Here is a 16,213-nt window from a genome sequence, read left to right as displayed (position 1 = left end):
ATGTGAATGGCTTGCTAAAGATAGTGCTCAGTTAATCCTGGATATTTTGTTTTCTTTCAGATTACCCTGTCTAAAGCTTTTGATTTTTTTTTAAATCCCAGGTCCAGTAAATTTCATGTTGTTTCTCTCTTATGGAATAAACCATCTCCTTGTACTGTCACCTTCAAGGCATATATGAAGAATGAAAAAAATATGTACATATATGTATTCTGCAATGGTATATACTAAATGAAGTGCCATTAAGTGACAGTGCTTAGTGTTTGATGTCATCCTGTGCCTGATGCTTACACCCCCTGATTTTATTTGAAGTCTTTACTGATTTTAAAATACACCTGCCATTTATTAACAACTTTTGGAGAATAAAATACTGTCACAGTAAATAGAACTATCAGTTTTAAGATGCACCTGGATTTCAGAATGGAAAGAATTGGGGAAATATAATAGCACAAGGGTAGTGACAGCATGGTATAAATGGAAAACCCTAGCTCTGTGACTAGATATCTGTAGGCTTAATTCTCAGTTCTAACGTCTCACTAACTCTTTGACCTTGACAGGTGACTTTCTCATTGTGCCTTAGCTGCTTTACCTCCAAGAGTTAACAGTGTAACAACTATTGAATCCCATTATTACAAGAATTAAATGAGATACTCTGCCTTGTAATCAAACATGGTGGTATGGGGGTGTAGTGGTCTCCATAGTGAGTCTTGTCATTGTTATTAATTGTGGCATTGGAGGAAGGAATTTGATATCAAATACTAGAGTTCTAATGGAAATTCCTAGCATTTGTTATTATGTATTCTAGTTTTAAAAATAGACAATTTTCTTAGCCAGTGAATGTAGTGTAGCGATACCTTTTAAGCATTGTTTTTTTTTTTTTTTTAAAGTACTTCGGTGGATGTAAGGAGCTTTGGTGGTATAGTGGCCTAGTTGTTGGGTTATTAAACTGTTAGTTCAGAAATTAAAATTCACCACCTATTCTGAGAGAGAAAGATGAGGCTGTTTGCTCCCATAAAGATTTATAGCTTTCAGAACCTGGGGGTGGGGTAGGGGAAACAGTTCTAGTCTGCCTTTCAAGGTCTCTGTGAGTCAAAAATTACCTTAGTGGCAGTGGGTTTGGTAGGTAGTCTATGTGTATGTTGTAAACTTAATGGAGACTATTCTACGTGTATATTGTAAACAATGTGTCCATGTGATGAGTTTAGGAAAACAGATTTTGGGTTCCTTTAGAATAGATTTTTTTTTTTAAAAAAAAACCTCATAATGAATAAGGAAGGTTGCTGTGGAAACTCATTTTCAAAGCAAAACCAGTTGAAGCCAGTGACTTTGACTGAGCCTTGCGTGCTCTACATTGGCACTGCCTAAAGGGAGTTACACTGTGGTGAGAAGAAACTGGTACCATTTTCTAACCCATCTAACCTGTAATGAGTTGGCTAAGTGCTTGAATTGTTTCCTGGTTTTTCTGGTGGTATGGAAATTATAGACATAAAAGCCAAGTACAGAATTGCTTGAATATTGAATAAAGAATGGCTGTATAATCTTTTCCTGGAGGACCTTATTTAAAGAATGACATCCAGATTTCTGACAGGTTTCTTTTATTTTCTTCCTGACCTCTTTTCTTAAAAGGGGGGGGGCGCATTTCATTGAATGATATTAGCAATTATTTTATATCATCAATTCTGCAGTGTACACTCTTCCCCCCTCACATTTTTATATCTTTGAAATCAGTGTACTTCTTTTAATTGATGATGTCTCACAATTGGCCCAGATGGCAGTTACAATATAGTTGTCATTTGCCTGCACATGAATGAACTTGGTCATAGCTGTTCACATTGTTGTCAGTTCAATTGAATTATGGGCAGAATGGCATTATATGAGTTGGGCTCAATACATCTTCAGAAAAATGACTCGTGATGTGACATGAAACACCGTGTATACAAAAGGCCTGGAGACAGAAGCCGGGTTGCACTTGAGGTGGGAGCAGGGCAGTGATGCCTCATTTAGAAATCTGCAATGCCTTGTGTTCTTGCAAAGCAGTACCAAGAGCTTTAAGTACTATACCCTACATCAAGAGGAGTTGATGAACCTATTTTTAAAATTTTTATTACTGAAAACATGCCAAGGGATCACCTGTGACATGCCGCACCAAAAATGAAAAAGGAAAAGGGGCAGCATTACAACTTGCGGAATGGGCATATCAGCTTGGAGGGTAGCCTAGAGCCACTCCAGAAAAGTTGCTCTATGCTGATGCTCCCTTGCCCAAGAATCCACATTTCTACAGAAGTGCTGTGTGATTGGCAGAAATACACAGGGGCGAAGATATGTTAGGAACAAATCAACCAGTTTTGCCTTAAGAATTCTTCTAGTCCATATAAAGTGAAAAGTTTTATATCATGACCATTTAATGTTTTTATTTAATGTTTTGACCATTTAATGTTTCATGACCATTTAATGTTTTTATTCTTACTGCATAAGTCGTTGAGTCAGTAGCTTGCTGTGTTAATTTGATATCAAAACTGTAGAATTAATTGTTGATGAATCATTGTAGGTGCCTAATGGACAAGAACTTCGTCAGGATTGGGAAATGGTTTGTCCGACCCTATGAAAAGGATGAAAAGCCTGTCAACAAAAGGTGAGTTGAGTTGGCTCTTGGCTTCTGTTCTTTTATGGGGGGGTATCTTGTATTACCTAGTAACATGCGTAGTTCAGATACAAGAAAATAGATTTGAGCTAGAAAGATCATTGTTACAGTATGTGTAAACCACCTTTTACATTCCGTTTCGAATGAGTATGTTATTTTTAACTTACTCCATCATTCTTCATTAAAGTTTTGTGTGGCATAACTTGAACAAGTCAGATGAATTAAAATGAGGACAGTTTTTATAGAATTGGTGCCTCTTAGAGCAATCTAAGATACTTTGAAAAACCAGAACTGTACATTGCTTTTCCAAACACACCAGAACATTATTCATTTATGATGTGAATGGCTTGCTAAAGATAGTGCTCAGTTACTGACTAAGCAAGGATTGTATTTCAAACAAACCCAGAAGCCTCCGTGCCCTCAAAAACAAAACAAAACAACCAACTTCAAGATGAAATACCTGCCTCTACGCGTGAGCACTATGTAGACTTCATTGCAACCATAAGCTGATGGGGATTACTTCTGTTGGTTTGACCTGACAATTGTCTTCCATGGATTTGTAGTTTTGAATTCTAATATTTTCTTGAAAGATTTTAGATTTTCTGTGGTTAAAGTTTTGACTTTTATGTCTGTGACTCTCAATGGTTAAGTATGTAGTCACTTTGATACGGTATATCTCTCCCGGTGTACATTCTCAAATCTGGTCACTGATGAATTGACTAAAATAGTCAAAAAACTATTCAGCATCAGTTGTTCGTGTCATAATTTAGCTGACATTTGAAGGATGGAAGACGTGTAGGAATAAAAAAAACAAACACCAAGGATTACATTGGTATCAGGTAGCATTTTAATTGTAAAAATTATGTTAAAATAGTGAAGTATATTTACTTATTTCATGTAAGCCCTGTATCTTTTCCCATCTTTTAGGACCCAAAAGTCTTTACAACTTTCACAAAGCTAAATTTAAATATTACATCTATATTGCCATACATTATTTTGTGGCGGTTTTTTATCTTTGAACAGTGCATTTGAATTATGTTATTGCCTTTTGAGTCCATATTTATGATTGAATATGGAACTTTGTGTCCTTGTAGTGCTGAGATGTTACAGATTCCAAAAAAGTATGCCCAGAAGATGCCGGGAATACTTAGCATATAATATGCTAATACTTTTTTTTACCAGAAATGAACTTAAGATTTCAGTAGATGAGAAGACTTTGTCCATTTTCACCCTGAGTGGAAAATAGAGGCTTTTGCTGGATACTCAGATAGGAACTCTGTGGCCTCAGCCACTGAGTGGACAGAGTAGTGCTGTCAAGGAGGGACGTGGACTCAGGACACTTGGCCTTGTTCCCATTCTTCTCCTCCCAGGTTATAAGGCATTTGTGTTGGGATAAGTTGTTCAGCTTTCTGAGCTTAGTTTTTCTTGTTTCATTTTGCTGCTAGCGAATTGATATTGGTAGTTAGTATCTTAGAGGGTTTTTGTGGAGATTAGACAATTTATATAGCTATTTGTAATATTGTTGTGGAATGAATTAAATGAAGTTTCCTTAATTTTAATTACTTTAAATTTAGTTTACTTGAAAATTACTCCCTAAGCTCCATAAGTGTGTAAGTTTTTTGAATGCAAAAATGATGATCGGATATGTAAATCTCCGCCGAACTCACAATAAAAAGTGAAAAAAAATTGTTCCCCAAAGAAAACACTCGAAAATAATGATATACTAAGTATAAAAAATATAATACTAACACGCCAAAATACTTTTGCTTAATAGATTTAAAATGTAATTCAACACACTGCATTTCTTTTAAATTACTAAAATAATTCTAATAATGGTGACAAATATTGATGAATGGGTTTCATATGTTGAATTAATAACATGTTTTCATGTACTAAAATCTATCTGCTTATTAATAGCAGAACAAATTCGTTTGCTCGTAGATCTAAAAGTTGTAATGTTTGCTGTAAGATGATGTTGAGAATACATTTCCAAAGAAGCCTATGCATACACAGGCACCCAAGTGTCCAAAAAGTTCAGAAAAAGGCATTAAACATAATGAAATTTTACACAAAGCTTTTTGAACCCTCATGTATATCTGTGTGTTCATGAGGATCATGAAGAATGCAGTCAGTATATTATTTTTTTACCTTTTTCGACATCTTTTTCCACTCAGATCCTTAGGGAAATAATAAGAAAGAAACATTTGGGTTTTCCTTAAAGAGTAGGGACAACTAAAAGCAAACATACAAAATTCCTGGTTTCTAAATTTGAACTTGAAAAAGCCTTAGCTTGGAAACAAGGGAATGAAAAGTACAAGGGGGCTTGATGAAGTTCAAGGGAAAATTAAATTAAAATATAGTGGGGTTTCTCAGTGAAATCTTTGAAGCCCTCATATGTATTTTAAAAACGGTATAGAAGTTATTTCTGTTGGGCAGGGTTGGTGTGCGTGTGTGTACTAGAAAGGCACTCCTCTCCTGGTATTCAGCCTCCTATTTAACTACTGCAGGACTTGAAGCCTGCGCGTTAGCCTTTGAATGCCATTTAAAAGAAAATAATAGATTGCCTCCCATAACAGTCTGGACCTTAGATCTTTTCTGGTAGTCATTGGCCCACACCCCAGTTAACGTAAATACCAACTTGCTCATGCATTTTCTGAGTTAATTAGCTGCCTCTTCTGTCGTGGTCAAACTTGTCCTGTTCTTGGATGATACCTGTAATAGCTGGAAATATACAGATGTTCTATTGTGAGCAGTTATATAGTCCAGCTGGGTGTATGGGTTTGTGGCTGATCTTTATTGCTCCATCTGAGTGTTTTCTCCACTTAAGCCCAGGATGATATCTTTAGTTCTCTTTACACTATCTAATATACATATTAAAGGATGTTATTTTAGCTCTAAGGAAAAAATAATCTTTATTTAGTTAAAACAATGAAATACTGGGATGGGGGGCTTCAGAAGGTTCAAAGCGGAAAATTTTCAGTATGTTTTAATTCCCTTGTTTCATGAGCTTTCTGAAGCCCTCTCATTTTATGATTTCAAAAGTTCTTGTAAAACACTTTAAAACTACCTTTCCTCTTCTCTCATCCATCTCTTTCTCCCTCACCTTTACTTCACACCCTGGCATGTGACCCTGCAGACGTTTGTGATAGCTGGGCTCTGTGTTATCTTCTAGGGAAGCAGAGATGAAAAGGCATTCCAGTACTATCAGGGGAGGGGAGCCGTCACCCCCAGGGTAAGCAGCCATGTAAACAGACACTGAGGGTCTGAAAGGCCACTGGAGTTGTTTCCCAGACCAAACGCAGTCCTTGCCTATGACTTTTCTGTTTTCCAATCTTCTGTGTAAATCTGTTTTACGTGTGTCTTACTTTTTGCCACTGATTTAAACACAAGGATTAGCAGATGGGGAATCAATAATAGCTTATTAACGCAGCAATTTGGGATTGTGCACACTCGTTTCGCAACTTTTTTTGGGGGGGTAGATCTATATATCGTGTACTTTTTCAAGTTTTGAAATGTGAATGTCTAAATCTGCATAACTAGCATTCTAGTTCTGTTGCCATCCTTTGTGTAATCAAAGGGGAAAATTGTATTTGATGTGTTGAGGTGTATAATAAAAACAACAAAAACCTTCATTAAGTGTGTTTCTTAGAAGTGATTGCATTTGTCGCTGGGAACTTGTCAGTAGAGTAAGACTCATGCTTTATTTTTAGGATATAATTAATAGGTAGGTGTGTATGAATGAAGTAGAATAGGTTAATATTTATAGATAAAGAATACCATGGAAAGCTGTGAATGATAAAATATTTACCTCTTAGGTAACTGCAGGGTCTCCTTTCTAAAATGATCATATTTGGTCTATTATCATAGTCTTCTCCCCCTCACCGCTTTTTTGTTTTTTTGACATGCAGTTACCTGTTTCTGATCTTGGCATATTACTTTTGATGAGGGATTTTGGAACACGAGAACATATTACAGTGTCCTTTGTGTCTAGTATGTTACCCAAATTTTATCTGATTCTTCTCCCCAGAACTTTTTTTTTTTTGGTTCACCCACAGTTGCCCTTCACAATCCTAAGCATAGCCTAAGCTCCTTCCCTCTTTTGTTAATGATTTTCCCCTCACCATTCCTGCCTTCCCCGACAACTCAGGTTAACTCTGATCTACCTTTTGGGACGCTCCCCTGAGGCAGCTTTTCTAACTCTTTTCTTCTCAAAGTTAGCACTTTATTTATAAATCACTTGTTTAAGCTGCCATTTTTGAGTTTTCAACTAGACTTTCCTTGAATTCACGCTCTATGGAAAATGAGGATCGAGTCTCTTTCCTAGATGGAATATTTATAAGTCACACTTATTTTGTTTCCAGTGTGCATTACATTATTTTTACTTTGATTCGACTCAGGGTGTACAATTTTGAGCATAAAGGGTACTTGGAGCTAGAGTTGAACTGAATGGAACCTACTCTGATCTTTGTAATTCTGTTTAGTGTGTCCTCAGATCAAAGTGGAAAATGAGCTGAAAAGTGTGATTCTGTTGTAATGACTCACTTGTCAACACAATTCTGACCTAAGTTGAATACCGCATTTTTATCTGATGAGAGCAGACATGACATTCTGCAACATTGTATGTAGTACATGCTACTACAGGTGAGATGCAGGAAAAGGCAACAGCACACCTCAGACATGTCTTAAATCAAGGACTATCTGTAATATAAAACAAAACATGTAATCGAAACAAAAACGTTCTCTTCACAATGTTTATCTTTATTTTAAGAAACGATCTGTTATGAATACTCATGTTATAAATGGATGTTGTTGTTTGGTGCCCTCTAGTTGGTACATGGAACAAAACACCGGTCCTGTCCTATCCTCACAGTTGTTGCAGGCCATTGGGTTAGCCACTGTGTTATTCCTTCTTGAGGGTCTTCCTCTTTTCCCCTCCCCTCCACTTTACCAACCACGGTGTCCTTTTCTAGTGACTGGTTTCTCTTCATAACATGTCCAAAGTACAGGAGACGAAGTCTCGCCATCCTCCCAACTAAGGAGCATTTTGGGTATACCTCTTTCAACAGATTTGTTGTTCTGGCTGTCCATGGTATTTTCATTATTTATCACCAGCACCGTAATTCAGATGCATCAATTCTTCGGTTTTCCTAATTCACTGTTCAACTTTCACATGCATATGATGTAATTGAAAATACCATGGCTTGGGTTCAGACACAACTTAGCCTTCATCTTTGCACTTGAACTCTTTATAAAGAGGTCTTGTATAGCAGATTTGCTCCATTCAATAGGTTGTTTAACCTTTTGACTGCTGCTTCCATAAGCATTGATTGTGGATCCAAGCAAGATGAAGTCCTTTACAATACAATCTTTTCTTCTGTTAACATGATGCTATCTGTTGATCCAGTTCTGAGGATTTTTGCTTTCTTTACATTGAGTTATACTCAATCCACAGTGAAAGCTTCTGCTTGATCCCTCATTTTTCCCTCCCCGCTAACCCCTCCCTTATGAACGCTTGATAATTTATAAACTATTATTATTTTGTCATGTCTTACACTGTCCGGCGTCTGCTACTTTCTTCTTACAGTCCAGCTTCTCTGATGATTTGCTCGGCATAGAGATTGAATAAATACGGTGAGAGGACATCACCCTGACTTGCACCTTTCCTGATTTTCAGTCACGGAGAATTCCCTTGCTTTGTGCAAATGCCTGCTTCTTGATCCATGCGCAGATTCTGCATGAGCATAATGAAATGTTCTGGGGGGTTCCCATTCTTCTCGATGCTATTCATAGTTTGTTATGATCCATACAACCAAATGCCTTTGCATAGTGGATATCACACAAGTAAACAGCCTTCGGACATCAGCAAGGATACCTCTAACATCAGGACTAACCTCTTTTGAATCCAGCTTGAACTTCTGGCAGCCCCCTGTCAGTATACTGGTGCGATTTTTATTGAATGATCTTCAGCAAAGCTATATTTGCTTGTGATATTAATGACACCACTTGATTGTTTCTGTGTTTGGTTGGATCGCCTTTCTTTGATATGTGCATAAATATTATTTTCCAGTTGATTGGCTGGGCAGCTGTCTGCTATATTTCTTGGAATAGATAAGCAAGTGTTTCTATTGGTATCCCATTAATTCTGGAACCTTATTTTTGCTAACTTCCTCAGGACAGCTTGGACTCCTCACTTGAGCACCATTTGTTCTTGATCACATGCTATAGTTTGAAATGGTTGCGTGTTGACTACTTCTTTTCGATACGGTGACGTGGTGGGTTCCGTCCATCTTCTTTTGGTGCAGGGTACAGTCTGTGTGTATATTGATTGCTGGGTACTTCTGTGTTGTATCCACCCTGCCAGCCCTGGGAAATCAGTCCTGGTGGTAGTACCATAGCTCTAATTTTTTTTTTTTTTTGGTCTTTCAGCAGAGATTTATTTAGTTTTAAAAATAAAAATATCCCCATACTTAAAGGGAAAGTAATTTTCCTAAGTCCAGCTTATGCATATCAATGCAGGGCTAAGCGCCCTATGCTAATTGACTCTTTTTTTTTTTCTTTCATGCGCTTATTTGTGTTTTTTTAAATCATTTTATTAGGGGCTCATGCAACTCTCATCACAATCAACACATACATCAATTGTGTAAGCGCATTTGTACATTCATTGCCCTCATTATTCTCAAAACATTTCCAGAGGGAGAGTGGGTAGGAAAGCGGGAACTGATTACAGGGAACTATATGTGACCTCCTCCCTGGGGGACGGACAACCGAGGAGTTGGTGGAGGGAGACGTCGGACAGGGCAAGATATGACAAAATAACAATTTATAAATTATCAAGGGCACATGGGGGAGGGGAAAAATGAGGACCTGGTTGCCATAGCTCTAATTTAAACTAAAGGAATTGAGATACAGAGCTAGAGAATGGTCAAAGCCATATTGCTACTAAAGGATGAGTTAGCTTAATTTCTTTCCTATACTGTTGCTCTAAATTTTTGAAAAGAATGAACACACTCTCCCTCCTGACACCCCCCCCAGACAGAAGGAAAGGAAGGGAAATGTAGAAAGGTATAGACTTCATGTTAAGTGTGAAATAATTAAAAGACAAATGAATACACAAAACCCAGCAGTAGCTCACTTTTTAGCTTCTAGGCTAAAGAGCCTAAGTGCAAACAACAACAAAACCCCTAGACCAGCACACAGAGCTGATTGCAGATTTAGTAGCCTTTAAGGCTTTGAAGAAGATTGCTAATCTTGCTTTTCTTTTATGAGCCCTGCTAGCACACAATAAAACTCCAAGCAGGGTATTTAAATGCACATTTAGAAGAAAGAACCAAATTCCCTTCCTTGCACATTCTCTCAATTAACTGGCAGTGGTCTGGGCACTTGCCCTAAGGGGCTAAGCTGAATGCTGCTCTATCAAGGACTCCCTTGTGGTAGTCACATGGTCTGTATCTTCCTGCTGAGAGCTGTCAAATGGGAAATCCTTAGTGTAGTCAAGTATTTCAAATCAATTTGAGTCTTCAGGTCACAGGAACAGAGATCAGGGAAAGAGATGGGGCCCTCTGTCTACCTCTTGCAGGTTTGTTTTAACCATTCAGTTCAGTAACTGCTTGGTACTTAATAGTAAATTAGACGATTGTGCTTTGCTCTGGAGGACAGATATTCCTGGCATTTAGCCACATTTAGAATTAGGGAGAAAAGTAAAATGTTTACTTATTTTTTACTCATTTTAGTTATTAAAGTAGAAGAAGATCATCTTTTTGAAACCCCCAATTGGATGAAACCATGCTTAGGAAAGACATGATATTTTAATGTTAAACAATATTTTATCCAAGGGCTGCAATTTGAGAGAAAGATACAATAGAGTAACTCTAAGAAAGCTGCTTTGAGTACTTCGTGTCCCTTTTCTGGTCACAGGAAGCTGGGGAGAAAAATGCAACAGCATACTTAACTGTGATGAATGTTAAACAAATGAACAAACAAAACTCCATGCATTCATATCCAGCATTAGCGAGATCAGTAATCACTATTTAGTAATAGTGATTAGTAGTAATCACTTTGAAGACTAAGGTGCACCTTTGAATTGTGTTGGTGCAGAATGTTAAATGGACTGCCTCAAGAAGGAACCTATCTCTCTTAGATGTAGCTAGAATACTCCTTAGAATCAAGGGTGGTGAGACTTCATCTCATGTTGGACAAGTTGTCCCTGGAAAAGGACATCCTGCTTGGAAAAGAAAAAGAGGAAGACCTTCAATGAGATGGACTGACCCCATGGCTACAACAGCAGCTTTAAGCAGCAGTGATTGTGAGGGCGGGGCAGGTCCAGGCAATGTTTTGCTCTGTTGTACATAGGGTTTCATTAGGTCAAAATAGACTCATCAGCACCTAGCAACCATAAGGGGACAAGAATGATGACTCACCGATCAGTTAGGAAACAGGAGATAATACCCTAGCCCCAAAGAGCTCTACTCTATGTAATTTAGAATAAAACTTTAAATTCCTGACACATAATTGGAAAACATAAAACTGTTCATGCCAAAGTGTGAGCCTACATTTACTTTTTTCAATAATAGACTTTGAGTTTTTACCAAGTTATCTTTTATCTCTGCTCCTTCTTCAGTCAATCCTGACTCTTAACAGAGTTTTGGAGGATGTTAATTCTTTTCACTATAGAGGTGTTAATTTATTTACACTCTTGTGCTTCACTTAGTATCTGCCAGAAAGCTCTGTCTTTCCATATTTGAAGGATGGATGAATGAATGAATGAAAGCAGTGTAGCCTAAAACCATTTAATCCAGTGGTTCTCAACCTGTGGGTCGTGACCCCTTTGGAGTCACCCAATTCATAACAATAGCAAAATTACAGTTATGAAGTAGCAACGAAAATAATGTGATGGTTGGGGAGGGGGCGGGGGGGGTGGGAAGAGCAGTCACCGCAACGTGAGGAACTGTATGAAAGGGTCACGACATTAGGAAGGTTGAGAACCACTGATTTAATCTAACGTGGCCTCCTGTAGTGAGGTGTCTCATTCTTATTCTTATGAGAGAGTGAGACTGTTAGAACATGCTGACTTCTCAACCTCACAGAGTCGCACTGGAAATCTCATTATGCTTTCTGCTACATTATATGGGGCAAGGTTATATATGTATACTTTAAAAAAGAAATCTTTTGCAAAATCGGATACATGAAGTAATACTTAGCAAGTTATTAAGTACTTGAATATTTGGATGGAAATCACTTAAACTGATTCATGACCATGGTTTGTTGAGAAAGCAGGAAGTTGGACAAGACGATTTTTAAGGGCCTTGTTTACAGTAAATGTCCCTGATTTTAGTTTTGTTGTTACATGCTTCAGTCTTTGGCAGAATCAAGCTGGTTTTCATAAGACTCATAAAGCAATTGTGGTCAGTGGTTAATCCTGGTCCTGACTACATTTCCCAGCAGGCGAGAGCCTGCTTGCTAACTACAGTGTTTGGTGTGCTCTGGTGCCAGTTTTTTTTAAAATTAATCCCTTTCCTTTAGCTGCATGTTTCAATTAAAGAAAATTTTTACAATTGCAGAGAGTTGCAAAACAGGACCAGAATTGGTTAAGCAACATCTATTGTGAATAAAAAACGAATCCCACACATTTCAGATCAGATCCTAATTCCTGATTTTGCATGCTTGGGTAAGCTAATTTAAACACTTCTCTCATAGCAGGGAGTGAGTCACTATCTGAAAGATGGCAGGAATTTAAGTGGTGGTGGTGGTGGTGGTGTAGTGGTAATGGTGTAGTGTGAGGGGAGTCGAGCTTGTCCATGTCAAATAATGTGTGCCAGCACAGATGAGGATAGAATCCACTGGGATTGAGTAGCATCTTGATATAATGAGTGTGCTGTGAGTATGCTAACCAACCATGGGCACAGAGACAAGTGTGAAGTTAATGGACACTCCAGGCCTTTATAGCACTTGTCTGAAGAATTCTAGCTTTCGATCATTGCTGTTATAATATGGAAATATTCGTTGGCACTGAACACTGGGTTGAAAACTGTATAAAGGGTTGTTTAGGTAAACTGGATTATCTGCGGAATGACAGACACGTTTGTTCTTCAAATAGCAATCAAGAAAGTTGCTCAGAAAACCAGTTGAGCATGTAATAAAAATCAGTGCTAACTTCATTAACACTAAATCTAACAAGGTGTGGAAGCTGGAAAGTTTTGCAAGTTAATTTCCCGAGGCATGCAAAGTCCTTTATCAAAACTAGATGAGGTGAATACCGATTTACCATGTTGTTTGAGTGTTCATCCTAACCTGACTGATTTGAGCAGAAATAACGACTCAGGACCTTTGAAAGAATCTCTGCTTTAAATATAAAATATTGTTACTAGTTTAGAAAATTGCAAGAAGAAAGTCTTATTAGCTTCTTAAAAAAATAAGTAAGAAATCACTCATTCGGTTTGATAGTAGAAAAAAAGTCCCAATACTCTGTCTATAGCAGTATTTATGTTTGCCAGTTAACTGGGGTGTGTGTATTGGTAAAGGAATAGAGCACTTTTCCTTGCTTTTCATTGGTTGGTACTTGGCTTGGATTTTGAGGTCGACCTTTGGGAGCAATCGGTGTTAATAAAACCCAAAGTGTGAAAAAAAACAACTCAAAGTGTTTTAAGGAAGCATTTATCTAAGTAAGTTCTACCTGAAAAGTTGTTTTCATGAGAGGACATTGTATTTTGTCGAACAAAAGGATTCTGTTTCAATTTGCTAGCATATCTGAACCCAAACTACAGCTTGTCATGCTGGGGCTGTGCCCACTGAGTGCTTTGACCCAGCCAGTAGGTTGTGAGACACTTGTAGTTCCAAGATTTGCCATTAACTAGTAGCCAGTGTCTAAACATATAACTAGTTTTATCAACATTTCTTTAAATGGTTTTGTAGACATGTTAGTTGAAGTCAGTCAGTCAGTCAGTCATGTGTATTGACTGGACTTCATTGACACTAAGCCTACGGAGTATAGCAAGCACTCATGCTTGAAGAGACGTCAAGAGTGAAGTTAATACTTCTCACCTACTTACAATACATTTCTTTCTTGAAACACCTTAGTAGTAATTACTGGGGTTCATGAAATTGCATCTGTTTTCAGAATTGAAAGAAAGAAAGAAGCTGTCATCAGAAAATTGAATGTGTCAGGCTACACTCAAAAGTAAGGATGAAAATGAATTACTAGTGGTGGCCGTTTCTCGGCTGTACTCCTATATTTTCTGGTTTTGTACAATGAGCATGTGTTACTTAGTCAACGAGAAGAAAGGGAAGTAAGGAGAAAACAAATAACCCTGGTTGCACCATCAAGTAGCTAAACCACAAGGTCAGCAGTTCAAACCACCAGGTGTCCCTTGGGAGAAAGTTGAGGCTGTCTGCTCCCGTAAAGATCATCAGACTCAGACACCTTATATAGGGCCACCACGAGTCAGAATCGACTTGATGGCTGTGGGTTTGTGTGGTGGTGGGAAAGGTAAAGTAATAAGCATGAATTAACCTTGTAAATCTTTATATTTAAATACATTGGGAGCATGTTTCTTTAACAATCAGTACTTCTTTATAATAGGTATTGGTTGTTAGATGCTGGTGTTTATTTGAGCAATCTTAGATTTTTTTTTTTTAACTCAGTGGCACTAATTTGTGACCTTCGATATCTCCACATGAGGTGATCTTCATCTAGATGCATTGTGTGTTTCTTTTGTGTCACCTTATTGGACACTGAGGGCCTGCAGGGCCCAGGTGCTCAGCGGCTAGGCTGGCCACAGTTCTGCCCACCTGCCGAGAGGCACCTTAATTGTGTTCGCCATAGCATGAACTCAGAGATCTGACAACCTGCATTAAATCCCAATTCTGCCTTTCCCTAGCTGTGTGACTTTAAGCAAGTACAAGTCGCTTAATTCTCTGGTTCTGTTTATCTGTAAAAGTGAGATAAGGGTTCAAGTAGAAAGCAAATGTTTTGAGAATGATGATGGCAACAAATGTACAAATACGCGAGACACAATGGATGGATAGATTGTGGTGAGTTGTATGAGTCCCCAGTAAAATGATTTTTTTTTAAAGTGGGATAATTACAGTGTTACTACTTCATAGAATTATTATCAGGATTAAGTGAACTAATACTTATAAAATGCTTAGAAGAGTGTTTGGTGTACAAGTGTTTTGAAAGTGTTTGTTAATTAATCTAACACTTAAGTCAACATCTCATTCAATCCTCAATAACCTTGAGAGAGTGAGGATAGCAACCCCATTGTACAGAAAGATGGGAAAATTGGGCATGCAATGAGATTAAAAGTGAGCACTTCAAAACCAGTAGCCGCTGCTCATCTTTCAGGAGAAAGAAGAGGCTTTCTATGCGTAAACGTAAACAGTTACATCCTTGGAACCCCAGAGAGACCCGGTCTCTGTGAGTCAGAAGTGACGAGATGGCCGTGAGTTCGTGTGAGTTTTTGTGTATACTAGAAAGGAGCACTGGTGGCGCTGTAGATTAAGCATTGAACTGTTAACCACAGGTTAACACAGGTGGTTCCAAGGGCTCCAATGGAGAAGGAGGAGATCTTTTGCTTTCTGTCTAGCTCTACAGGTTTAGAAACTCTACATAGGGCAGTGGGAGCCATAATTGACTTGATGGCAGTGGGTTGGGTTTTGTTTATCCTGTAAGAAGAGCCAAGGTGGCACAGAGGTTAAGTGCTCGCTCGGCTGCTAACGAAACTTGTTTGTGGCAGTCTGTGTCCTTCAGAAGGACAGCCTGGGAACCACAATGGGCAGTTTTACTGTCCCTGCAAGGGTCACTGTGAGTTGGAATTGACTGTCTGACAACAGGTGTGTGCTTTTTCTCTTGTTGCCTTTATTCTGCACTTGGGCATACCCCCTTGCAGTGAATTTCTCTAGTTCTTGCAATTGTCAAGAGTGAGTGATGCTTATGCTTCATAAAAGCTGGCACAATTATAGTCCGGTATGGAAGCCTGGGAAACAAGCAGGATCCTAATGTGTATAAAAGGCCACATATGGGACTGCTTTACTTATTGTTAATATATTAAACAGTGAAAGTTGTGTAAAGTTTAAGAGATTAAAAGCAACAAACCAAAAAAGCCACTTGAATGGAACACACAGTTTGGAAGAGTTAACTGCGCGTGCGGTATGGTGCCGTGAGAGCACTGAGAAAGGAGTCCTTACTGATCTGGGACAACTCTGCCATTCCTCTGGGGGAAGCCTGCCCCGGATCAGCACAGGAGCTACACTGAAGGCCGACGTGCAGTGAAATGCTCTCCTTAAAAACAACGCGAGAACAACAACAGACACTGTGCTGTACGAAGTCTAAAACAAAACTATTGAAACACTAACAATTGACACGTATTTTTGAGGTTTACAACTTTTTTAAAGTTGAAAACTCTAAACAGGAACAAACCAGTTACACTGATCATAATGAATATTTTTGAATGTATATTCTTATTGCTCTCCTTCCCAATTTTCTGTTACTTGGATACAACTGGAAGCACCTTTGAAGAAATTGTTGTTTTCCTTAGTCCCATTTCACAGAGGGAGAGATGAACACTTTTTTTTTTTTTT

General features: G+C 38.3%; 1 protein-coding gene across 1 annotated transcript in view; it reads left to right on the top strand.

The window, feature by feature from the left end:
* MED13L (mediator complex subunit 13L) overlaps positions 1-16,213 on the top strand; it is a 229,361-nt gene that overhangs the window by 113,431 nt on the left and 99,717 nt on the right. The window contains exon 4 of the mRNA XM_045296704.1: positions 2,546-2,629. Coding sequence (XP_045152639.1) covers positions 2,546-2,629 — 84 coding nt within the window. The remainder of the gene's footprint in view (positions 1-2,545; positions 2,630-16,213) is intronic.

The sequence above is a fragment of the Echinops telfairi genome, unplaced genomic scaffold (assembly GCF_000313985.2).
Source record: "Echinops telfairi isolate 266 unplaced genomic scaffold, ASM31398v2 ScPeMD7_7412;HRSCAF=8450, whole genome shotgun sequence".
Classification (NCBI taxonomy): Eukaryota; Metazoa; Chordata; class Mammalia; order Afrosoricida; family Tenrecidae; genus Echinops; species Echinops telfairi.
Note: the sequence above shows the minus strand (reverse complement) of the source record. Positions and strands in the feature narration are given on the sequence as shown.